At 45.1% G+C, this 26,001-nt stretch overlaps 1 protein-coding gene and 1 non-coding gene across 2 annotated transcripts; both read left to right on the top strand.

Annotated features, from left to right (window-relative positions):
- The first annotated feature begins 914 nt into the window (after nt 1–914).
- On the top strand, nt 915–16,948 carry LOC138971365 (glycogen [starch] synthase-like). Its single transcript, XM_070344091.1, has 15 exons — nt 915–1,092; nt 4,622–4,803; nt 5,282–5,473; nt 6,207–6,392; nt 6,798–6,942; nt 7,245–7,362; nt 8,517–8,637; nt 9,076–9,242; nt 10,214–10,292; nt 10,641–10,754; nt 11,353–11,479; nt 11,885–12,042; nt 12,638–12,739; nt 14,628–14,702; nt 15,644–16,948. The coding sequence occupies exons 1-15, from the start codon at nt 948–950 to the stop codon at nt 15,809–15,811; spliced, it is 2,079 nt and encodes a 692-aa protein (XP_070200192.1). The 5' UTR covers nt 915–947; the 3' UTR covers nt 15,812–16,948.
- Nucleotides 16,949–17,944: 996 nt separating this feature from the next.
- On the top strand, nt 17,945–18,063 carry LOC138972072 (5S ribosomal RNA). The gene has a single exon (XR_011457450.1). It is a non-coding gene; the product is annotated as a 5S ribosomal RNA (ribosomal RNA).
- The last annotated feature ends 7,938 nt before the right edge of the window (nt 18,064–26,001 follow it).

Genomic DNA, 26,001 nt, shown 5'->3' with positions numbered 1-26,001 from the left:
CAAAAATAAAAGAAAAACTCAAGCTTTTAGCGTATCAGTGTAATGTTTCACCAAACAATCTGTTGAGTATCAAGCTGTGTTCATCGTTGACCACACCACGCTTCCGTGAACACAAACACTCATCACTCAAGGCACTGTGAGTATAGAACACTGTTCTGAATTACTAAAGTAGAACACAACATTTATAACATACACAATATACACACAAAGCAGCGTTTTCTTCAAGCAATCAAACAATTGAACTTAACTCACACCGGAACAGAAAATTATGTTTTTTAATCCTCGACCTTTTTTGTATTGTGTGACCATAATCTTTCCCTACTCTGGTTGGTGCGTGTGTGTGTGTTTTGGGGTTTACTATGATTTTACAGATATTTAGGTACAGGTGGACAATAGGGATATAATACATATTATGCTCGTCATTTTGGTGTCGCGGCGATCAAATGACCAAATTAATTAATTATGCTCAAGTTAATTGGAGCTCAATCAGTCAATTAATTTCACGATGAGTGTTCTTTGGTTTGATTAAAGGGACTTGTATGAAAAAGAAGTCAATAATGCCACTGGATTGTGAGCTATGAATTTACAACGCCGAAGTTCAACATTACCCAAATCTCTAACCCCCGTTCAGCTAGTTGATTTACTGGCTACGGTCCTCGAGCCTGGGGGCTCCGTAACCAACTACAGTCGGAGCAATTGGCACTTAGTTAAAAACGTCCGTGACTGAATGTAAACACCAAACCCTTATTAAGTCATTTTGAGGCCAGAAGTTCAAGAACGGAGCTCCACAACCCCCCCCCCCTTTTTTTTCCCCATGTGTGACGTCAAAACTCTTTGGGCCAATCGTAACCGACTTTGCGTCATCACCATGCTTCTCAAGGTCAGGAAACCCCGCCGCCGACCGACAACGTCCTTCACCCTGACCCGATCACATCGACACAGCAGACATGGCGCTGCGGAGGAGAGGCAGCTTTTTCCGAACGTTAAAAAACTGTGAACCTGATTTAGAAGACTATTATCTAGACAGAGGGGCTTCGGCAGCAGCAGGAAACAAATGGCTTTTCGAAATTGCTTGGGAAGTTGCAAACAAAGGCAAGTATGCGGACATTTTCATAAAACATAGCTTGTCTGTCGTGTAACCTTCATGAAAGTTGATTGTTGCACTGTTTGTTGCTGACCATTCAGTTCTGATGTTAAATGCGGCCACAAAACTGTGGGGTACAAATAATATGGATGAAAACATTCGCAAGAATTTTGTTTGTGATATAGTTCATGTGTTTATCTTGCTTTCTGGTAATTTTTCTGTCTGTGATCGCCAGTGTGCAAGAATGTCTGAATGTGGTCTGATTTGTGACTGACGTGTGAAGTTACACAGGGCTTCTTTACGTCGAATAAATCACACATTCTTTCGGGAAAAATAACAGTTTACTGAATTTCATGTTATGAATTTCATATTTGAGTTATGATAATGATCACAATTTTTGTCTGCAAATTTGTACTTAAAGTAAAAGGAAGAAAATTAGGTGAGACTGAAACCAACTCCAGTAGATAATCTGGGTATGACTATGACCCACAAGCAGACAGCTACTTCCCTTGTTTGTTCAAGCAGTAAAGCCCAGAGACCTCATTTTAGGTCACAGTGCTAACTGCAGGCAACCTACACATGTGTGATAACATGTGCTGCACAGATTTTTGTTCACATACCATGTAGACAGGGAATGGGATATATATATAGTGTTACATGTACTCAAGAGAGAAAGACAAGTCAGCAGTTTAAAACAAAGGTTTAATTGGGAAAACAAGTTTATGTTTAGAAGGCAACCCACAAATGTTTGTATGATGTTAGACTTGCAGCTTGCTGGTTCCACAAGAATATGTGGCTCTTGAAGCAACTTCAAGCTTTTCCTTCTTTTTACATAAAAATTTAGTCAAGTGTTGTCTAAATGTTTTAACATACATGTAGTTGGGGAATCGAAATGAGGGTCGTGGTGTATGTCACTATGTGTGTGATGTGTAGAGCGATTCACTCATTCAGAGAACACTACTGGACCGATCTTCATGAAACTCTATATGAGAGTTCCTTAGTATGATATCTCCAGACATATTTGTCTTTTTTTTTTTTTATAAATGTCTTTGATGACGTCATATCCGTTTTTTGTGAAAGTTAAGGCCGCTCTGTCACACCCTCATCTTTTGATCAAATTGATTGACACTTTAGCCAAGCAATCTTCGACAAAGCCCGGACTATGGGATTGCATTTCAGCTTCGAAGCTTAACAATTAATTAATTAAGTAGATGTGCAATGCCAAGGCACTGCATACCCCCAGCGAAGGACAAATCGCCTAACTCTCTCTTTCTCTCTCTCTCTTTCTCTCTCTCTCTCTCTCTTTCTCTCTCTCTCTCTCTTTCTCTCTCTCTCTTTCTCTCACACACACACACACCCCCACACTCACACATGATACACACCGACGTGCACACACGCAGACGCACGCACACAAACATGTACATGATACATACATCCCTCCCACACACACACACACACAAACACACACCCCTTTCAGAAAGGCAACATAGGCTCAGAGAGAGAGTAAAAGAGAGAGAAGGCACTTTAGACACAAAATAATATGCAAAGAGAAAGAAATAGTGACAAAGTGATGGAGACTATGCGTACACACGCACACTCACTCACACACACACACACACACACACACACACACACACACACATTTTGAAACTTTGAACATTTCAGTTCAAGGGTTTGATAATCTACTGACATGACCCTAGTTTGGTTGACCCCTGTCACATTTTGGGGTCACAGCAGGGTCATGATTTTAAAGGCTTTACATTGAGGTTTTCTCAGTTATTGTCAGAGCAAAAGCCTCCAAATTTTATACAAGTGTAGGTGTTGGTAATCATGCAGCTGTCATGACCAAAATTTGGCTTGTTTTCATCAAACTTTATAGAGTCCCAGCATGAAAATGTTTGCTGGAAAAGATTTTCACCCCTGAGAATGTCCACTGAGCTATCAAGGATATAATGAAGTCTTGATTTCATAATGTCATTTGTTTGATTTGATCACAGTCTTGTCTAGACTCTTGGTTATGACATCATGTTATGATGTCATAGTGTCAGAAATGAGGTCACTCAAGTGTCTGAGCATGTACATATTTTGTCTGGGCTAGCCAAAACTCAAAGAAAATGAGTAATTATTATGATTCTTGTTAAAAAAAAAATCTCTTTTTTCAAAAATAATTTGTTGATGAGAATGTCAGTATAAGTGATGGTGGTGGGAAGGAGGTTGGTTTGAATATGTGAAATATTCTCATGGTTGAATGGGTCGATACAGGTCACATGAGCCGATGAGGATCAAGTTTGTGTCAATCAGTTAGACAGGAATTTTCTCTTGGAGTTGAACATTATTTTATGAAGTTCGAACAACTTTTGAATTTTTTTATGGGGGGGAATCCTCTTTTTACATTTAGTCAAGTTTTGACTGAATGTTTTAACATAGATGGGAAATCTAAACGAGAGTCGTGGTGTGTGTCTGTGTGTATGTGTAGAGCGATTCAGAGAAAACTACTGGATCGATCTTCATGAAACTTTTCGTGAGGGTTCCTGAGTATGATATCCCCAGAGGTTTTTTTCATTTTCTCCATAAATCTCTATGATGACGTCATATCCAGCTTTTTGTAAAAGTTGAGGCCGCACTGTCACACCCTCATTTTTAGATCAAATTGATTGACACTTTAGCCAAGCAATCTTCGACGAAGCCCGGACTATTGGATTGCATTTCAGCTTCGAAGCGTAAAAATTGAATAAAAAGTTTGGTCATTAAAAATATCAAAATGCTAATTAAAATTTAAATTTAGGTAATCGATCCACAAAAGATTTCATCTTATTCTCTATTGTTTCCTGATTCCAAAAACATATAGATATGTTATGTTTGGATACAAAACAAGCTCAGAAAATTAAAAAGAATACAGAAAAGCGTGCTTTCCTGCTTTGCGCAAAAGACGCTACCTCGCTTTACTGGCTTGTCAATTTCTCTTCGTTTTGCACATGAAAAATGAGCGAATACCTTGTCGCGAGGATTGGCGAAGCTGTAATGTCTCCCGTTTCATTGCGTGAGTTTGACAGCTTGACTAAATGTAGTTATTTCGCCTTACGCGACTTGTTAAGACCTACAATGGACATGACGAAGGAGAGTCGTATAAAGCATTTGCTTTTCTTGTTGAATCTTAAATCTATAAACCATCAAGTGGATATTGAACAAATAAAAGAAGTAAAGGCTGGGAACGCAGAAGAAGAAGAAGAAAAAAAGAAAGTTGATATTTTTAACAGAAAATTTGGAAAAATTGTCAGAGGGGGAAAAAAGTCATACATTGTTCCCAACTCCCACTTTCTTGTTTTCAGACATGTTTGCCCTTCAGACAAATGTACTTGCATTAAACTTTCAAGTTGCCATGATTGTTTACATTGATGGACTGTGTACTCTATCCGCCCAAACAAACAAACAGACGAGCAAACTATTAACTTTTCCTTTAGGCCCTGGAACTTTATTTCAATGCTTGAAAATGAGTGTCAGTTCTTAGAAATTATTGAACTGTCTGTGTGTGTTCAGTGGGAGGAATCTACACTGTGATCAAGACAAAGGCTCCCATCACCGTAGAAGAATGGGGGGAACAGTACTGTCTGATGGGCCCTTACAACGAGGCCTGCGTGCGCACAGAGGTGGAGATTCTGGAACCTCATCATTACGCCTACAGGGAGACCATCTCAACCATGAGGCAAGCAGGACTGAAGGTGAGAGCTGGTTCAAGAAAATGTTGAATGCAACGTGTATTACGAAGGCAAAGCATACTAATTACCATTTACCTGCTAATCAGACGTTTTCTTCCACATGAGATTGATTGTCGAACGAAGCCGCCAGGCTGATTTTAAGCAGAAAACTACAATGGTAGACAAATTCGAAAAGTAACTCTGTTGGGTTTGTATGGGTTGTGAAAGAGTGAATGCCCTTGCTTTTAAATTGGACAAACATTGGAGCAGCCTACCACTGGCGAGGGGTGTCTGAAACACGTGGACAGGAGCACAATTGAAGTTATTTGTCAGAGGAAAAGCAAGGGTATTCACTCTTTCACAACCCATACAAACCCGACAGAGTTATTTTCAAAAACTGTCTATTTCAGTTTGCTTTCTTTTTTGGTGTGATTTTGTTTCTGATGCACCGTCAGGTAAAATTCTAGGCACTCATAGATAACTTTGTGCTTGTTTTGTGCAGGTGTTTTTCGGCCGCTGGCTGATTGATGGGTATCCCAAGGTGGTTTTGTTTGACATCGGTTCAGCAGCATGGAAACTGGACGAGTTTAAACACGAACTCTGGGAATCGGCCGGAATTGGTATTCCCTGGCATGACAGAGAGTCCAACGATGCGGTCATCTTCGGCGCACTTGTCTGTTGGTTCATGGCAGAGGTGAGAATGGCTGTCGTTGTAGTTCAGGTTGATACATTTTTGTCTTCAGCTATGGGATCTATCGCATCAGTTAAATGTAACGGGGAGAATCAGAACGAATTCTTGCATTTGAAAAAACCCACCTCCAGGAATGTATTTTTTCTGTGAATGTCAACTGATGACTTTTGTATCATTAACTTAAGCTTATGAATTAATGCAGAGGGAGCTTATGCATATTAATGATGTGAACGGTTAGAGCAATTGACACATGATTAGACTGATAACAGCTAATAACAGGGTGCGGGGGCAGGGAAGGGATGTCATGGTTGGTTTAGTAAAGCATTTTTAATGGTTAAAAACTTAAACATTCCTTTGACTGCCAGGGATAACTCTCTTGTAACTACTGACTTTTCATGAAATGTATCTTTCGTTTCTTTTTGCTGATTAATATTGTTTTACTTCAACTATTCTTGGTTATTTGGGACTGCATTTTTTCCATTGAACATAAACTTTGACATATGTATGTGTGTTTGTGTCTCACGATGCATTATGGTTCAATGTGTTGTTGATTGTCTTGAGGGTGTCTGTGTGTGTATGTTTCATTGTGCGTGTATGTGTGTGAATGCTCTGTTTATATTGTTGTTACTACTTATGTTTTAACCCTGATTGTATAGCGCTTCAAGCAGATCTCTCTGGATTTCTGCGCTTTATAATATTCATGTCTTTCATTATAATCTTCACAAACTCATTCCAGTTCCTGAAGAATCTGCAAGGGGATCCTATCGTCATCAACCATTTTCACGAGTGGCTGGCGGGGGCGGGTCTGATCATGACACGGCTGCGGCAGATGAACGTGACCACGATGTTTACCACGCACGCCACCTTGCTGGGGCGCTACCTGTGTGCTGGCAGTGCTGACTTCTACAACAACCTGGACACTGTATGGCTTTCCACGCACATTTATTTCTCTACAGTGGAACCCCCCTTTTAGGACCTCCAAAAATATAACAACATTAAAAAAGTTCTGTTGTAGATTGTTGCAGGCTGACATTCTTTTTCTGGGAACATTTGTTTGGGATTATTTATCCGTAATGCATTTGTTCATATTATCAGCTAGAGTTTATTAGGCACAGTTATGTGATAGTAAAGGCAATATGGTGTTACCCTTGTTCTTATTGTTGTTCTCTTTCTGTATTCAGCACACCAAGGATTTCTGAGGATTTATTATCTCATTAGTTACAAAGTCCAGACATTGGTTATGGCACAGTTAGTCACTGCTTTGTGTGATGATATGAAATGAGGCAGTGATTCTTTTACACACGGATGACCGTTTTATATCTTGCAGTTCAACCTGGACAAAGAAGCCGGTGACCGACAGATTTATCACCGCTATTGCATGGAGAGAGCGGCTGTACACTGCGCGCATGTGTTCACCACTGTGTCAGAAATCACTGGCACAGAGGCGGAGCATCTGCTGAAACGCAAGCCAGGTGAGTGGCTGGTGGTAGTTGTGGGTTGTCTTGGTTGCCAGACTTGGACCTCTGTCACCATGTTTTTGAGCAAGTCCAAAATGTTGGTCTTTAAACACAGTGTTGTTCCCAAGCTCAGATGACAAAAGGTCGGTTGGAGCTTTTATTGAAAATGTGGACTGCTGAAAAAGCCGTTTGCAGTTTTGAGTCTTTCTGGTTGTGTGCGTGTGTGTGCATGCGTGCGTGCGTGCGCGCACGCAATCCCCGACAAGGTGGTTGACTACTTGACAACAAATGAGTTTAAAAATGGGTCTCTGTTTCAGACGTGATCACTCCAAATGGTCTGAATGTAGTCAAGTTCAGTGCCCTCCATGAATTCCAGAACCTCCATGCCATCAACAAGGATAAACTCAACGACTTTGTCAGGGGACACTTCTATGGGTAAGCATCTGATGTTTTTGTTGTTGTATACTGTGCATGTGACAGCATTTTTTTCTTTCTTTTGTGTTTCAAACCATTTGATTTATAAGTGGGACTGTTTCAGAGGGAAAAGAGTTTGTGTGCTTGCATGTGGCAGTTTGACATCACTGAGATAGAACATTTGAGCTGGCCTGGACACAGGGTGTGTGTGTGTGTGTGTGTGTGTGTGTTTTTCTTGAATTGGGAAGACAAAGAGTGTGTTGTCATTGAATCCCAGTTTGACTAGAATTGTTATGAAATCAAGCGATTAGTTCCTGAATGTTCAACAGTTTATTACAGCTGATTTTACCTATCTTTTAACAAATAAAAACTTCATGGTATCAATACCCTTGTGTTAAGAGTGATACATGGGATATTACCTGCTATTCCGACTTGGTCGTGTGACAGACGTTTTCTTCCACACAAGATTACGTTGATTGTCTAACGAAGCCGTCAGGCTGAGTTAGACATCAGCTAATCGAGTGTGGAAGAAAACTCTGTCACACGACCAAGTCGGAATAGCATTTATGTCTCACAGCTTCAACAGAGGAGAGAACAAACACGTTTTGCGTACTCAAGCTTGACAAACCTAAACACAGGAGCAGCCATTGTGGAGAGATCTACTTTTTGACGGAAGTGAACAACAACTATGAATGACGTCTCGGTATATGTGAATGACGTCACAGTCATCGTCACAGTCTGTATCTTTTGAAGCATCGCATTCTTCATGACATCTTTCTGTGTCTGCATCCGCGAAATGTTTGTTCTTTTCGGGGTCTTTGTCATCTATGTTCAGAACTCTGTCCTTCTAGTTTCAGACTAACAGGCCTCCTGAGCGAGCCACTTTCCAAGGGCAGCTAAATTCGCGAATGGAAACAGTACTGTTGTCTTGGATGCCGTTCTCAGTGTTCTCAGCGTTCAAGAATTTGTAAAGAGAAGAAACGATAACAGCAGGAGAAATAAAAGTCGTGTGTGCATTTTGGGGCTTTTGGAGGGAATGATTTTGAGTTAGAATCCGTTCTTGCACATGCTCCAAAGCGTGTAACATACAATCTGGCACACGTTTGCTTTAGTAATGACAAAGAAGGAAAGCGTGTGACATATAGATTTGTCATCATTATCAATTTGCGTTACAGTCACTACGACTTTGACCTTGACAAGACGCTGTACTTCTTCACGGCTGGACGCTACGAGTTCTCCAACAAGGGAGCTGACATGTTCATTGAATCTTTAGCTCGACTCAACCATTACATGAAGGTAAACCTTGTGTGAGTTGGGGTTTGGATGATATGTGTAGGTACTTGATACAGGTGAAGGAGATGACAGTTGTATTGTTTGACTGGTTACACCTTTAATACCCATAGGTTATACTACCAGTGATGGCTCGTATTCATGATATCTATATTGAGAAAGTATGTACATTGTACAACTATAAAATGTGTTTCTCAAGCCTTTTGCAGTAAAGTATTGTAAAAAACACCTGATCATAAGTTTTTCTTCTGACAATAGGGATGGATTTTTTCATGTTCAAGCCTACTTCTTCTTTTTCTTACGTGTTCATGGGCTACAACACTTACGTACACTCACGATTTGTATGGCCGTTCATACCCTGCCACTCATGCCTCAGTGTAACATGTAAGCTCTCATCTTTTTGGCCTTGACAGGTAATGACATCAACTTTTTCTTTCCCTTCAGACGGCCGGCAGTGACATGACGGTTGTGGCTTTCTTGATTTTCCCTGCACGGACCAACAACTTCAACGTGGAGTCGTTGAGAGGCCAGGCCATTGCCAAACAGCTCAAGGAAACAGTGAACCATGTACAGAACCAGATCGGAAAGCGCATCTTTGAAATCTGCCTCAGGTACTCATGATTGATGCTTTTTTTTTCTGGCAGTGACAGCTGTTGTAGCTCTGCATAAAAATCTCTGTTTATGTTTTTCTAGCAGATCTTAGCCTTGCATCAACTCATGTCCCTAAAAGGAAAATTTCATGTGAGGACGTTAAGGACCCCTAGTTCAGTTTTCTAGCAGACTTTGTTATTGCATTAACTTCAGTTTGATGCGTAAGACATTGAAGTACTAACCCTGGAGACAGGGGGAGGTAACTCCCAAAACAAAACCTTGACAACAAGGTCCTGGTAGTTACCTCCCCTCACCGGCCGCCCGCGCATGCGCGGCACATATCGCCGGTATACTCATTCCCAATGAAACACCACCTTCAACCATTAAAAACGATTGCTGGGTAGGTTGGGAGGGCATTTACTATGTGAGTTGGGTAAGTAAATCACATATTCTTACTCCAACTCACATAAATAGCAGATTGCTACAAAAGGTGGCGGGAAACTCACTTAAATATGAAAGAAACCGGCCTGCTTCAACCATGACTGGTAAGCAACTACTACCATTGCAGTGGGTACTAAAAAACACACAAATGTTTGTCTGTCTGTCTGTCTGTAAAAAAATTCCATTTCACACGGCAGAAATTAATATGTAAAGCGCGGAGAGCACAGTTAATTGTGGTTCGCGCTATATAAGCTCACCATAATAATAATAATAATAATAAAATCTTCTTTGGGCGATTATGTTGTGACTGCATAACACTAATAGTCTCTTTTTGTGTTTTTTCTGAAAACTTTTTGAGGCTGGGATGTTGTGACTGTGAGGAAGAGTCTTACCTTTGCTCCTTTCCCAATATTTAATAAACAATAATTATAGAGAAATGAACGCATCAGAAATTATCAAATGTCAGTGCATTTGTAGCAGTGGTAGATGTCTAGCATACTCCAGTATTATTAGTGTTCAACTTGTTATTTTTGTATTTCCCACTAATCAGAGGTAGTCTTCCCAACGGAGATGACATTTTGCAACAAGAGGACATGGTCAAACTGAAGAGATGTATATTCACAGCGCAGGTAACTTATTTACACTAATGCAATAGAATTGCTCAGATTTTGAAGTGTTAGTGTGTGTTGTGTTGTGTTGTGTTGTGTTGTGTTGTGTTGTGTGTGATTTGTAAAGTTAAGGATTTTTAGATTGATAGTTTACTCTGAATTCAAATTTGCCTTGCATGCAAGTAATTTTTTATTTATCTGTTTATTTTTTTTTCAGAATTGTAAGGCACTCAAAACTCTAGTCGGATTAGCACCATAGAAATAATTTTATTATCATTATTATTGATAGTAGTATTGTTATTAATATAAGTACTATTATGAATATTGTTATAACATTTGATTAGACTGTGACGTTGTGTATGGTTTTAGCGCCACAGTCTTCCCCCCATCTGCACCCACAATGTAGTTGAAGACCAACATGACCAAGTTTTGAACGCCCTGCGACGGTGCCAGCTTTTCAACAACAGGCATGACCGTGTCAAGGTAAGGGATTGGTTTTATTTTTTAAGCTTGAGTCAAGGCGGTCCTTGATTGAACCCAAAGTCAACTTCGCAAAGTCTTTTTACCGAAAACTCATTGCTAAAGCTTTGTGCGACCAGTTCACGAGGTATTCTTCGCGTAGTCAACTTCGCCCAGGTAAGGACAGGCTTAACCCAATGCCTCACAGAGTGCCTGATATCACCTGCTAAATAATTTTATACCCACTTCCTGTAACCGCTGCATCAATCATCTGCAAAAATGCTTTCCTCTTTTGTACGAAGAGATGGCGCTGCTTGAGCAAATGGGAGCAAGCCTTCTTTTATTTGACAGTTCTGCTAAATCTCAAGGGAACTGCATTGGATACTATGATTCTGTGTGGGAGTCAAAGAGTTTATGTATGCACGTTTGTATAAATCCACTTGAAACTTGCAATCAAGTAAAAGGTTAAGTAAGTTAGTCTTGTCAAGTTTCGCACATGGACATTTGGGTAACTTTCTCTCTGTGAAAAATAAACTGCCATTTTTAATTTTTTTCTTCTGTGTCTCCCACTTTTGTGAGCTTTTCAAGCAAGGGGTTAGAATGCTGCATCCTATTTTTACAGGTGGTCTTCCATCCAGAGTTTTTGAACTCCACCAACCCTCTGTTCGGTCTAGACTACGAGGATTTCGTACGTGGCTGCCATCTAGGAGTCTTCCCTTCGTACTACGAACCCTGGGGATACACTCCTGGTAAGATAAGCATTGCCTGATAGATTCAGCTGCACTGGTGTAGAGGCTGTGTGTGTTTGTTTAGTATGCAGACTTGTACAGTGTATTCGTCTTTCTAAGAGTGTGTGTGTGTGTGTGTGTTTCTGCGTGTGCAAGCTTTGTGCTGTATCTAGCAAGGTCAGCATGTAAAGTGGGTTTGTTTGAAAGATAGGCGTTTGAGAGAAATATAAGAGAGAGAGAGGAAGGATGTTGCAGTGCAGATTTGTGAACATATGTCTGTATGCAGACTTGCATCTATGTCAAGGTACACATTGATTATGCAAGCAGTGTGCATGTTTCAGCATATGTACTTACAACCACTTGCAGACTTTTTGCATATTTTTGATGGTTTTGCTTTCACTTCACATTCCGATCTTAACTGTTCAGCGGAGTGTACAGTGATGGGCATTCCCAGCATAACTACCAACCTGTCGGGCTTCGGCTGCTTCATGAAAGACCACATCCAAGACCCTAAGTCCTACGGCATCTACATTGTGGACAGGCACCACAAGGGGTCCGAGGACTCCATCAAGGAGCTGGCACAGGTGGCTGATTGAGAGAGAGAGAGAGAGAGAGAGGGAGAGGGAGAGAGAGAGAGAGAGAGAGAGAGAGAGAGAGAGAGAGAGAGAGAGAGAGAGAGAGAGGGAGAGGGAGAGAGAGAGAGAGAGACACACACACACACACACAGACAGACACACAGACAGACACACACAGACAGACAGACAGACACACAGACAGACACACAGACAGACGGAGACAGACAGACACAGACAGACAGACAGAGAGAGACAGAGAGACAGAGAGATACAGACAGAGACAGACAGAGACAGACAGAGATTGTGTGTGTGACAAAGAGATTTATTTTATTTTATGTGTGTGTGTGAGTGTGTTATTGAAAGAGGGAAGGAGAGGTTTTATATTTGTGTGTCAAAGAGAGAGGTAGAAAGGATGCATAATGTCTTTTCTTTTTTTTTTGGGGGGGGGGGGGGGGGAGGGGGGGATAATTTGCTAGCAGTAATGGTACAGCAGTAGATTGGATCGACATTGTTATTTCACTTGATTATTGGGAGGGAATCTGGTGTCCTCTGTTCAGGTGTGCATGTTGTGAAAGGCGCTCTTTACCTATTGTTCTCTTTGCAGTACATGTTTGACTTCACGTGTCTGTCGCGACGACAACGCATCATCCAGAGGAACAGAACGGAGCGTCTGAGCGAACTGCTGGACTGGAAAAACCTGGGCATTGTGAGTTGTGCATCTCTTGTGTCGGTTTTAGGTGTGTTTTGCTACAGTGGAACCCCTTAAGATATGCACTGACACACACACACACAAACACTCAATGATGCACGCACGCACCCACACTGACACACGCACAAACACACATACACGCACACACACACTGTTTTCAGTCTTTTTTTTCCTTTTTTTTTCTGTTCTGTAACAGTGTAAGGTTATCTTCATTTTACCTCTATTTTTAAGACCTTCTCTCTTTTTAGACCTTTTTGGCGTTTGTAAAAGGGGGGTACCACTGTAGTACTGTTTGGAGAGTTTGGTGCATTGCTCAGGGCTGGGAGTTATAAATTGCATAAAAAATTTTTTTTTAAAAAAAATAAATAAAAAAAATCCCTGTGCTTAGAACTGTACCCACGGAATACGCGCGATATAAGCCTCATATTGATTGATTGATTGAAATGTGGTGAAACATAAGGAGAATGATAAGACCAGTCATTGGAAACATTTCTAATCTACGCCATAAGAAATAGTGTTATCTTACTCCATAGCATTCCAGGTATTCCTTATATGATCTAGTTTTGGTGTTATTTTAGAGTGTAGTGACGTGTGTGTTTGATAAAACCAGTCATTGGAAACATTTCTCATCTGTGACATTTTTTGTGTGTGTTTTCTCATTCTCTAACATTCCACGTTTCTTATATGACCTATTTTTGGTGTCCTTTTAGAGTCGAGTGATGAGTGTGTGTTTGATAAGACAAGTCATTGGAAACATTTCTAATCTACGCCATAAGAAATAGTGTTATCTTACTCCATAACATTCCAGGTATTTCTTATATGATCTAGTTTTGGTGTTATTTTAGAGTGTAGTGACGTGTGTGTTTGATAAAACCAGTCATTGGAAACATTTCTCATCTGTGACATTTTTTTGGTGTGTTTTCTCATTCTCTAACATTCCACGTTTCTTATATGACCTATTTTTGGTGTCCTTTTAGAGTCGAGTGATGAGTGTGTGTTTGATAAGACAAGTCATTGGAAACATTTCTCATCAATGCAATAAAAAATAGTGTTATCCTACTCTCTAGCATTCCAGGTTTTTGGCTCACGTAAGTGTAGCCTATGCGATGCTAACTTTTGTCTGTCTGTGCGTGCGTGCGTATGTATGTATGTATGTATGTATGTATGTCTGTGGTAGAAACTTTAACATTTGACTGAACACCGAAATACTAATTTTACCTGGTTATTATTCAAGCAACAGCTTCAAAGTATTGAAGCAATGATCAACATTTCGTCGGCACGTATGTAGTTAAAGTGTGTATCCAAAGAAAACGGGTGGTGGGGGGTTTTAAGGGGGTAAAAGCAGGTGACTGGTTTGTGTCGTGTGTGGTATGTAGACCAGGTCAGGGGTCAAGGTTAGGTCAGATCGCGTGAAGGATTGTGGTATAGATACAGTTATCACCGAGCTGCAGTTCAGGCGCCGATCGGAGAAGATGATTTCACATTGTTTGGTTTCGTAGCTCCAGAAAAATAGATAAGGAAGATACCAAAGGAGATTTCCTACACTGGTTAATCTGCACAGCGTGTTTCCAGTGTCTGCGCGAGGAAGCGCTGTCGAAAGCGCAGTGTCGATCTGTCCATCTGGCAGTCGTGTCCCAGTAAGTAGGCCGTACAGACAGACAGATCTAGATCTAGTGTCTCGCACTCTTGCACCGTGTCACCTATGATTACTGTGTGTGTGCATGTATGACAGAGTGATTGAGGTTATGTTACTGTTTGTCGATTTCTTACGTGAGCCTTGAAGGCTTCGCCTCTTGTTCTTATATGACATCTTTTTGGTGTTATTTTAGTGTCTAGTGATGTGTGTGTTCACTGGTTGAAGATGTGTTTTGTTCGTATTTCACAGTACTACCGGAAGGCTCGCAACCTTGCAATGAATCTTACTCATCCGGAGGATGATATGAATGACGACAATGTGTCTGTAAGTAAACTCTCTTGCTCTTTTTTGTCTTTAAATATTATTAAAAAAACCGAGTAAGGTTAATTTTATGGAACATCTAATTGAGTAGATATAGACAAAAGCAAACATTCACCTGTATTTTCAACCTATCAGTTTTTAAAGTGGACAAACAAGAAAAACCACAGACAAATAATAATTGATCGATGGTCACTTATCTAATAATAATAATAATAATGGACATTTATTAATCGCCCCTTCTCACAAGAGCTCACGGCGATTTACATATTAATTTCTGCCGTGTGAGATGGAATTTTTTACACAATACATCACGCATTCACATCGGCCAGTAAATCTCAAGCCATTACGGCGAATATTTACTTTTTACGGCCTGTTATTCCAAGTCACACGGGTATTTGGTGGACAATTTTTATCTATGCCTATACAATTTTGCCAGGAAAGACCCTTTTGTCAATCGTGGGATCTTGAACGTGCACACCCCAATGTAGTGTACACGATGTAGTGTATCTGTGTGTGAAGCTTCTTCTAAGATGGCAGGAACCCAAATGACCATTTTGTTGTTGTTGTTGTTGTTGCTGTTGTGTATTATTATAAAGTGTAACTCTTATTACCATTTTTTTTTTAACCAACTTAGGTTGTTTTGTTTTTGATTTTATGTTGCAGAAAAGTGTTAAGTTTCTATGTGCATGTCTTACATTCTTTGTCTTCATACTCATACTCATACTTACAGGTATAACTTCAGACTCGTTTAAGCCATCAGTTGCTTTTGTGTGGGGTTAGACCATCCTCTGCTTAGTCACATACTCAAACTCAACAGCCTGGCTGGCCGAGTGGGAACCTTTCCAAAACAACCACTTTTGGTCAGTCCCTTGGGTCGTCACTTTCAACATGTACGACTCTACCTTTACAAATCTCTGGCATTGTTCTCTCTCTCTCTCTCACAGGTGAAGAGCTTCAAGTACACCAAGCCAGCGTCAGCACCCCCTTCTCCCTCCCAGTCACGCTCTTCCACCCCCCTGCCCTCTGACAACGAAGACGATGAATCACACCTTTACGACGAAGATGAGGACGAGGAGGCGGCAGAGAGGGAGGAACTGGCAAAGAATTCTTGATGGGTTTCTTTCACAACGTGGAGAGACGCTGGCTCCACATCTTCTGCTATCAGTGTGGTAGACACGCTTTTTGTGGCATTTGTTGTGTTTTTTGTGTGTTTTATTGTGAGCCGACATGGTGTACTGGTCCATTGAATATGGAAGAGAATTGCTATCGGGTAGCCATGAATTCTTGACGTGTTTCCTTTATCACTGGCTCCTCATCTTCTGCCATCACTGTGGTAGACATGCTTTGTTGCCATTTGTTTGTTGTTGTTTGTTGAGCTGAGATGGTTTTCATTGGATGGACCTTTTTGACTTTGGGGGAGAGGAATTCATTATGGGTTTTCTTATAATGTATGGAGAAACTAGTTCTACATGTGGACATTTTGTTTGTAGCAGAGATGGTGCATATTGAATCCGCCTTTTTTGGACTGTGGTGGCCGTCTGCAGTTTGCTATTAGGTGGCCATGGAAATGCTGAGCAACAAAAGGAACATGAATTTCTTGCCCAAGGTTCACACTGGTGTACCTGCAGATTGTCTTTGAACAACATGCTACTGTCAGTGTTTGATGATGTATATTTCCCCACCCCCCTTGTTTTCTTGTGTGCTCTGTTCCCCTTGATTAATGATAATTTGAACAAGTAGGGCTGATTCCAACACCCCATATCAGCAAACATTACAAATTTGCTTGAAAACTTGTGGATGGATATTCAAGGGGAGGAACCTTTTCATCTTTTTTTTTAATTGTCAAAATACAAGTCCCTTGCCAATCTTGAAAATCTGTTATTATAAAGTGTTTGGCTGCTACCAGTGTGTTTTTGTATACAATTTGCTTTTAACTCTTCTTTCATTTTTCCAAGGTTTGCTTCTCCTAAACTTACGTTTGTTGAACTGTTTCTGCTCTGGGATTTAATATTTTTTAAAGTTTGTTGTTCTTTTTACATGTACCATTAATGTAAAATTTGAGTTGAGTGGACTAAGATTACTTCAAAATGTACAAACTTACCTAAATGTCAGCAATTGAATTTGTCTAATCGTGCATTTATTTGTTACAGTACATGTATACTTGTTATACAGAGAGGAAAGTGACACCTTGAAATAGATGAAATAGTTGATATAAAGGTATGTACTGTGGACGGATGAGGCGTTGAACAAGAACAGTCAATATAACACTTACCTCGACAGTACTATTCTTGCACATTATCTATTATAGGCCGAAAAAATTGGACAAAACGCTGAGTGGGTACAATTATCTCCCATAACCATGCGCCACCGTGGATCCCAAGCACTGTCCGAGTGCTTCCCCCTTACAGGATGTAGGTGGCGCGTCCTCTTTCTTTTTTCGCGCGTGTCAGACCGGCTGTGTTTCTGCTACGCTCCCGGATTATTTTGGACTAAGAGGCTCCTTTTCTGTGTGGACTATCACCTGTTGGATTATTGTGTGTTATTCCACTTCTGGCTTGAGGCTACGTTGTGTTTCCTTCAACTTGTGCCTCCGTTTTTGTGTGGCGGACTCGGCGTGCCTCCCGTCCTACTTCGTGGTGACCGGTCGTCTGCTTCTCGTTTCGCCGCATTCACTTGAGTATTGACCTAAATTTTCTTTGAATTTTGTTAATTCTCGGTCTTTAAGGGTACGTACAGGGCGAGGTAGGATGTCTCGTCCTGTTTTGGGCTCTGGTTCTACGGAACCAGAGTCTGCCGGGGGCAACCCTTCTCCGGGCGCCCAGCGTCATGTTTTACGCACGGAGAAGGGGATCTTTCGGCGCTCCGACTCTCCCTCCCCAAACGCTTTGCGTTTGCGGCGAGGGAGGGCGGAGAAAGCCTGTTTGAGCAAGCTCAATGCGAGCTTGCTCAAACAGGCTGGGCTTGAGCCTGGGACTTCGGGCGGGGCTGCGCCGTCGAAGGTTCGGGGAAGTTCGAGGGGAAAGAAAAAGCTTCTTTCTCCTTCTCCTTCAGTGGAACAGGCTTCCCCCCCTTCGACGCCGTTGTCCGGCCCTCAGTCTCAGGCTTCAGCTCCTCCCGGTTTCGAGCCTGGGGGGAAGGTTTCCTTCTCCCCCCTGGCTCGAATCCGGGGGCAGGTCGATTCCCAACCCTCTTTGGGGGTTGGTGAATCCGATCTAGGGGCTACTGGAGAGACTCAGGTTTTGACAGCCAACGGCCATACCACGTTGATAACACCGGTTCTCGTCCGACCACCGAAGTTAAGCAACGTCGGGCCCGGTTAGTACTTGGATGGGTGACCGCCTGGGAACACCGGGTGCAGTTGGCATTAAAATCTTTCTTTTTCCGGTGCCTCTCCTGTGCCCTCCTCGGTTTCCACCGCTGTGGAAGCCAGGAGGGACACGGGTCCTCCTCTGAACTCCCTCGCTGGGTCGTCTGCTGCTGTTTTGACAGTAGTTTCGGCCTCCTGGGGGGGGAGATCGGAGGAGATGACGGGGTCTCTGAATTCCCTCCCCGCTGGGGTTGGGATGCGAATTGACCCCGTTCAGGGCGGTCCTGTGGGGGCAGGGGTTTCAGGCTTCGTGCCTACGACCACTGCTACTACGGTTCCCTCTGACGTCCGTGTGACTGGTGGCTGTCCCTCTTGAAACGCTCCGGCCGACTAGTTACTGGACGTGGAGGTGTTCGACAGAACGTGGTACTTCTGTCGAATGGTCAGGGCGACGGGAACATTGTTTCTGTTGCTCAGACCGACACCTCCGACCGGACCGTCTTGACCCCACGCCATTCCTTAGCGTCTGGTGTTCGGGTGACGGATGGTCCGGACCAAGGGTCCGGAACGTTCCAGGCTTACGGGTCGGGATCGAACCGGACCCACGGGTCCCGACTGGACTTGACCTCCGGGTTTGGTCCGGACGGGACCCATGGTACGGGACCGTACCGGACCTTAGGGTCCGGTGCGGGACAGTACCTCTGGCCCTTGCCGGACCCCCCGGACCTACGGGTCCGGATGGTACGGTACGGGACCAGTGTTTCGGTCGGGACCGGACCACCCGACCACCTCTGTTGGTCTGGGTGGTCTGGCACCGAACCGGAACACACCGGACCTACGGGTCCGGAGGGTACGGTACCGGACCAGTGGTCCGGTCGGGACCGGACCACTCGACCACCTCTGTTGGTCCGGGTGGTCTGGCACCGAACCGGACCATGCCGGACCTACGGGTCCGGATGGTACGGTATGTCCACGTCCGGACCGAGCCACCCGAACACTTCTGTGGGTACGGATGGTTCGGTACCGAACGGGACCTCCGGATGGTACGGGACCGGACCGAATCTACGGGTTCGGATGGTCCGGTACCGGACCACCCGACCACCTCTGTTGGTCCGGATGGTCTGTCACCGAACCGGACCATACCGGACCACCGGACCTACGGGTCCGGATGGTACGGTAGGTCCACGTCCGGACCGAACACTTCAGTGGGTACGGATGGTTCGGTGCCGTACGGGACCTCCGGATGGTATGGGACAGGACCGGAACACCGGACCACCCTACCGGATCGGTCCGGACCACCCGACCACCTCTGTTGGTCCGGATGGTCTGGCACCGAACCGGACCTACGGGTCCGGATGGTACGGTATGTCCACGTCCGGACCGAGCCACCCGAACACTTCTGTGGGTACGGGTGGTTCGGTGCCGAACGGGACCTCCGGATGGTGCGGGACCGGACCGGACCTACGGGTCCGGATGGTCCGGTGCTGGACCGGTGGTCCGGTCCGGACCGGACCACCCGACCACCTCTGTTGGTCCGGATGGTCTGGCACCGAACCGGACCATACCGGACTTACGGGTCCGGATGGTACGGTGTGTCCACGTCCGGACCGAGCCACCCGAACACTTCTGTGGGTACGGATGGTTCGGTACCGAACGGGACCTCCGGATGGTACGGGACCGGACCGGAACACCGGACCGGAACACCGGACCACCCTACCGGACCGGTCCGGACCACCCGACCACCTCTGTTGGTCCGGATGGTCTGGCACCGAACCGGACCTACGGGTCCGGATGGTACGGTACGTACGTCCACGCCCGGACCGAACCACCCGAACACTTCTGTGCGTACGGATGGTTCGGTGCCGAACAGGACCTCCGGATGGTACCGGACCTACGGGTCCGGACCTACGGGTCCGGATGGTCCGGTGCGGGACCACCCGACCACCTCTGTTGGTCTGGATGGTCTGGCACCGAACCGGACCATACCGGACCACCGGACCTACGGGTCCGGATGGTACGGTATGTCCACGTCCGGACCTAACCACCCGAACACTTCGTTGGGTACGATGGTTCGGTGCTGAACGGGACCTCCGGATGGTACGGCACCGGACCGGACCACCCTACCGGACCGGATCGGCACCCCCGACCGGACCGGACCATTTCTTTTCTGATCAGACCCCATGGGTTCCTGTTCAGTCTATAAATGGCGGGGGTTCGTTGGCTGGGCTGACCCAACAGTCGCAGGGTTGTTGTTTTTCTCCCCCTTCGGCTGCTGGAGACGTTTCGTCTTTGGGGCAGGGGTCTTCGCGGCCTCTTGCTTCTGTGGGCGTTTCTTCACAGCATGCTTCATCGCTTTCGGCTCTTCCCCCTCAAGCTCCCTACACTCCTGCTTTTGAGGAGTTGTCGGGAAGTGAAGAGGAGAGTGAGTCGGAGGACGATAGGGAGGAGGATCAGGGTCGCCCTGAGGTTAACACTGAACCTCTACCCTTGCCGGTTTCTGATGGAACTTCCGAAGCTATGCTTCGTACTTTCCAACAGTACATGACAGACATCACGCGGCGTCTTGACGTCACGGATGCCTCTCTTAAGCGTCTGTCGTCTAGTGTTGACACACAGGACGTGGACCCGGGGTCTGAGGACGAGAGGCAGGAGGCTCGTCCTCGCACAGCTAGAAGGACGTTTGAACAGTTTCAGGACGTCCTTCCCTGAGACGCCCTCTCGTCCTTTGAGTCCGCTTCGGCCCGGGCGCGGGAGGCTCACGCCGCGTCTGCCGGCGGCTCGTTTTATGAACGATCCGGCCGCCGGCAATTCGCGTTCCACCCTAGTCTAAGTGCCACGGTGGAAGCGGCAGCACATCGCCTGAGGAGTACAGATTCACGTGCAAACGCGACCTATGTTCCTCGGGAGGACGCGGGTTCAGTGCCATGCTTTCCTTTGGGAGGCGCACCTCCACTGTTTCCTCGTGTCCAATCTGTTTCGTCCCTCCCTTTTCCCTTTGACTCTCGAACTCTCCCTTTCCAGACTTCGAGTGTTTAGGGTGGGGCTGACGGTGATGTGTTCGTTGGGGAGGTGCCTTCGGTCAAGAAGGTGGAACTGAGCTCTGCTTCGTTCCACAATCTTGAGGCCACCGTTTCGTCCACAGTCGAGGCCCAATCACAGGCCTTGACATGGATGAGCACGCTGTCCACACTGTTGGACCCTCCCAATCGGGCAGAGTCCGATTCCACTCGGGTCCTTGACACGGTTCGAGTGGATCGGGCTTTGCATGCCGTGCGATCGTGCGTGACGTCTGCGGCAGAATTGGCCATTGGAACACGGGTCCACTTTATTGGCCCTGTTCCGTGATCATTTTCTGCCTACTTCTATAGTGCCTCCGGATATGAGGAAGAGTCTGAGGAACACGCTTCCTCAGCCTTCTTCCCTCTTTCATCCGGACACTGTTCGTTCTGTGGTGGAGTCCACACGCCAGAGGAACACTGATTCTCTGATGGTTGGCCTCGCTGCTTCGGCGACGGCGGCGGGGAGTAAGAGAAGTGCTACAGTCACCTCCAGCTCCCAGCCTCAGAAGAAGAAGAAGAAGCCAGTTTCACTGCCTCCTTCTTCCTCCTCTTAGGCGCCTGTTGCGTTCCCAAGCAAGACGAAGGGTGCTCAGACAGGTAAGGGGAAGCAGCACCACCAGGGGGGGTGGTCGCAAGCCTGCGCCTGCCCGCCAGCAGAATTTTCAGTGAGTCCCGGCCCTACGTTGACGCCCCCTCAAGTTGCCCCTCTTTCGTCCGGCGGTTCCCTTTTTTCGGGCCCGCGGCATGTGGGGCAGACTGGTCTCCAACCAGTTTTTCTTGAGGGTGGTGTGGTCGGGGTTTTCTCTACCGCTGTCGTCACAACCTCCATTGTCCGCTCTACCTTGGACGTTCCCCCCTCCTCGAGAGCCTGCCAGATGGCAGGCTCTTCAGGACGAGGTGAACTCGTTGGTCGAGAAGAAGGCGGTCTACCCCCTTTCTCAGCCTTCTCTGGGGTTCTGCTCCCGCCTGTTCACCGTCCCCAAAAAGGACGGCCGGTTCAGGCCGGTGTTGGACCTCTCCACCTTGAACTTGTACCTTCACAGGTGCAAGTTCAAGATGGAAACCCCTTCGTCGGTCCGGTTGGCCATCCGGCCAAACGATTGGGCCATGTCTGGGACCTCCAGGATGCTTACTTCCACATCCTGGTGGCCCCGGGGTACCGACATCTGCTCCGGTTCGTTTGGGAGGGCACGGTGTTCGAGTTTCGGGCCCTCCCATTCGGCCTGTCCTTGGCCCCTCTGATTTTCAACGGGGACAACAACACCACATGCTTAGCTTACCTTCGCCACCAGGGGGGCACCAATTCTCGGTCCCTCTCCCTGTTGGCGGAGGAGATTCTGCTCTGGTGCCAGACCAATCAGGTCCGGATGTCAGTCCAGTTCGTTCCGGGGAAACTGAACGCCCTGGCCGACATTCTCAGTCGGGGCGATCAGGTTCTCTCCACAGAATGGACCATCGCTCACAACGTTCTACAGCGTCTGTGGGCAAGGTGGGACCGTCCTCTGATCGATCTGTTCGTAACTCGATTCAGCGCTCGGCTTCCCAGGTACGTCAGCCCCTTTCGAGACATGAATGCGTTCCACTTGGACGCATTCACTCTCTTGTGGAGGCTCCTCGATGCTTACGCCTATCCCCCGACATCTCTGATTCCGAGGGTGCTGGCAAAATATCTGCAGGAACGACCAAGACTGATTTTGGTCGCGCCTTACTGGCCAACAGCTCCGTGGTTTCCAGATCTTCGCGGTCTCACCCACGTAGACCCTCTACCTCTGGATCTGGACGGGGGAGGTCTGCTCCAGCCTCGATCATGCCTCCCTCATCCACGTCCAGAGAGTCTGTGCTTGACCGCATGGCTCTTGTGCGCTCCAAACTGCTTGCACTAGGATTGCACAAGAGTTCAGTAGAGTTTTCCTTGAACGCTAAGAGGCGATCAACTAATCAGCTCTACGACTTACGCTGGAGAGCTTGGGCCACCTTCGCCTTGTCCAAGGGGATAAAGCCGCTTTATCCCTCAACACAGGACTTGGCCAACTTCCTGGTGGAAGTGTATCAAAAGAAGAGTCTTTCTTCTAAGACTCTTCTTGGATACAGATCTGCCATCGCTTCCACGATTGCGGCCGCTACTGGTCGCAGAACTGAACACTTGATCAGGTCCTCCCTCATCGCTAATGTCCTTTCGGGTATTAGCAATGCAGCGGTGTCTAAACCTCTGGTTTCATTTCCCAAGGGGGATGTCTTTCTGGTCCTCAAACTCCTGCGTAGCAATGAGTTTGAACCCCTGGCAGGCATCAGTATCAAGTTGCTGATTTTTAAGACTAATTGTTCCTCATCGCTTTAGCCACTTGCCGTAGACTCAGTGGTATTCAAGCTTTGAGTGGCCTGGACTTTGACATTGAGTTCACCACACAGCAGTGGTTGCTAGCATGGTCACGTCAGTCTAAGGTATGTTTCTTGGGTATATTTTCTTTTACGGTAGTACTGTTCGAAAATTGCCTGGGTATCTTAATCCTTGGATTTAAGTGATTTTGATTAAGGAGTTTAATACTCTACATATCACCCTCACACCACTCTGGTATTCTGTGCAAGAATAGTACTGTCGAGGTAAGTGTTATATTGACTGTAAGGCTTCTTTTTAAGCCTACTGTCTATATGATACTTACCGAGACAGTACTATTAGAGTTTCCCTCCCGCCTCCCCTCTTGATATGTTATGGGCTTTTTGAGGGTCTGCAGCTCATAAAGAAAGAGGACGCGCCACCTACATCCTGTAAGGGGGAAGCACTCGGACAGTGCTTGGGATCCACGGTGGCGCATGGTTATGGGAGATAATTGTACCCACTCAGCGTTTTGTCCAATTTTTTCGGCCTATAATAGATAATGTGCAAGAATAGTACTGTCTCGGTAAGTATCATATAGACAGTAGGCTTAAAAAGAAGCCTTACAACTGCACTCAAAGACTAGGCTGTCACCAGCAGCAGCATTGCCAAAAGTGAATTCCAGCTTTTTAAGGTTCCGTGTTTAAAATGTCAGTGTTATATTGTAGTGAGCAGCTTAAGCTGTCTGTGAATGTTAAATGCTCATGTAGTGTTTGAACGCCTAGGTACATGTACTTGCTTTCCGGCTTTGTGATTGCAAGTGACTGAACGTACAGATTTTAATTTACTGGACAGATTTATTCGTGGTCTTCCTAGTCTGCTCATAATAACCATGTTGTCTGTTTACACCAGTGTTAGGTTGTGTAGTGCAGTGGAACGGCCCTTTTAAGACTTTGACAAATCTGAAAAAATCGTGACTTAAAAAAGGAGGCAGTCTCAAGGGCAGGCTCCTTCGCATTTAGCTCACCATTTCCGATCTGGCCAGGCATTCATATGTGACAAGACCATCCCTCCACTTGGTCACAGTTATCAAAAAATTCAACACCCTGACTGCTTACTGTGAGTTCGAATTATTGTGTGAATTTATTTCTTAAAAAGCCGCTGCATGGTGCCTTTTTCTAAATTAATTGATAAAAAAATGTTCACTGTGCACGGAAACCACCCAGGATGTTCATTTTTGGTATGTGACCAAGTGGAGGGATGGTCTTATTCCATGTAAAAGCCTAGCCAGATCTGAGATGGTGAGCTGAACTGTTTACACGGGAAGGAGTGTTTCTTTAAAATTGATGTAAATTTACTGAGATTTTGATAGACAAATCTGAAAAAAACAAACAAGAAACAAGGTCTTAAAAGGGGGTTCCACTGTATCAAACTTATTATATTACCTCATAATTTTACTATTGGCAGCACAGGGTTATTTTTTTCTCTTTTTTGGGGGGTTTTGTTTACCGAATAGCGAATAAGTATATTTTGTGTGTGTGGGCCTTTTCTTCTGCAGGTACATCTGCCATCTATTTGGGACAAATAATATTGTGCAAAGTTCTTTTTCCATGGTGTATTTCTATATCTTACGTTTGGTTGACATGAGTTTGGGACAGTTTTTCCAATTGTATGGCTTCCCGTGGCACTGCTTCAAATAAATGAAGGTGTACGCGTGTCTATATCTACAGACAGATGCAGACAAGTCACATGCACGCATGCACACACACACACACTGAAAAATGGACTGTAGAGGCCTCTAAAGCACTTGTTACGGATTGGTCCCTCTTTTTGACCCTACCTTTCGAATTCTCCTGAGCAAAAGTCTACAAAAACTGGGGAATCATTGCACCGGTATAAATTAGGTGTTTTGTTCAAAAGAGAAGAGATAACTGTCAAAAAACTGTACATTTGAAAGGCGGTTTTAATTAAGAGTTGTCTTTGTTTGTTTGTTCGTTCATGGGCTGAAACTCCCACGGCTTTTACGTGTATGACCGTTTTTACCCCGCCATTTAGGCAGTCATACGCCGCTTTCGGAGGAAGCATGCTGGGTATTTTCGTGTTTTTATAACACACCGAACTCTGACATGGATTACAGGATCTTTTTCGTGCACACTTGGTCTTGTGCTTGCGTGTACACACGGGGGTGTTCGGACACCGAGGAGAGTCTGCACACAAAGTTGACTCTGAGAAATAAATCTCTCGCCGAACGTGGGGACGAACTCACGCTGACAGCGGCCAACTGGATACAAATCCAGCGCGCTACCGACTGAGCTACATCCCCGCCCTAGAGTTGTCTGTTCTGGACTTATTTGCTTAAGTTATTTGTGGGTTTTGATGTTCTTGGTTATCTATAATGTTAGAGTTTGCCAGAAGAAAAAATTATATTGAAATGTGAGATTTTGCTGATGAGTATACCTTTCAAGGGAAAAATGATTCATTACGTCCTCGTACGCCTCAAAACCTCTTAGGGACATTAACTCATGATGCGATAAATAGATTTCTCCAATCATTTTGTCCTTTGGTCTACTAACTTCCCCTGATCGGAGAATAATCTGACATTAAAATAATCAGAGTTTTTCT

The sequence above is a fragment of the Littorina saxatilis genome, linkage group LG7 (genome assembly GCF_037325665.1).
Source record: "Littorina saxatilis isolate snail1 linkage group LG7, US_GU_Lsax_2.0, whole genome shotgun sequence".
Taxonomy (NCBI): Eukaryota; Metazoa; Mollusca; class Gastropoda; order Littorinimorpha; family Littorinidae; genus Littorina; species Littorina saxatilis.
This window is presented reverse-complemented; position numbering and strand designations above follow the sequence as displayed.

Bases quoted from the DNA above. Each gene is read 5' to 3' on its own strand.
- LOC138971365 (XM_070344091.1), top strand. From the start codon at position 948: ATGGCGCTGCGGAGGAGAGGCAGCTTTTTCCGAACGTTAAAAAACTGT. The intron at 1,093-4,621 runs GCAAGTATGCGG...GTGTGTGTTCAG, and splicing joins TTGGGAAGTTGCAAACAAAG to TGGGAGGAATCTACACTGTG. The intron at 7,363-8,516 runs GTAAGCATCTGA...TTTGCGTTACAG, and splicing joins GTCAGGGGACACTTCTATGG to TCACTACGACTTTGACCTTG.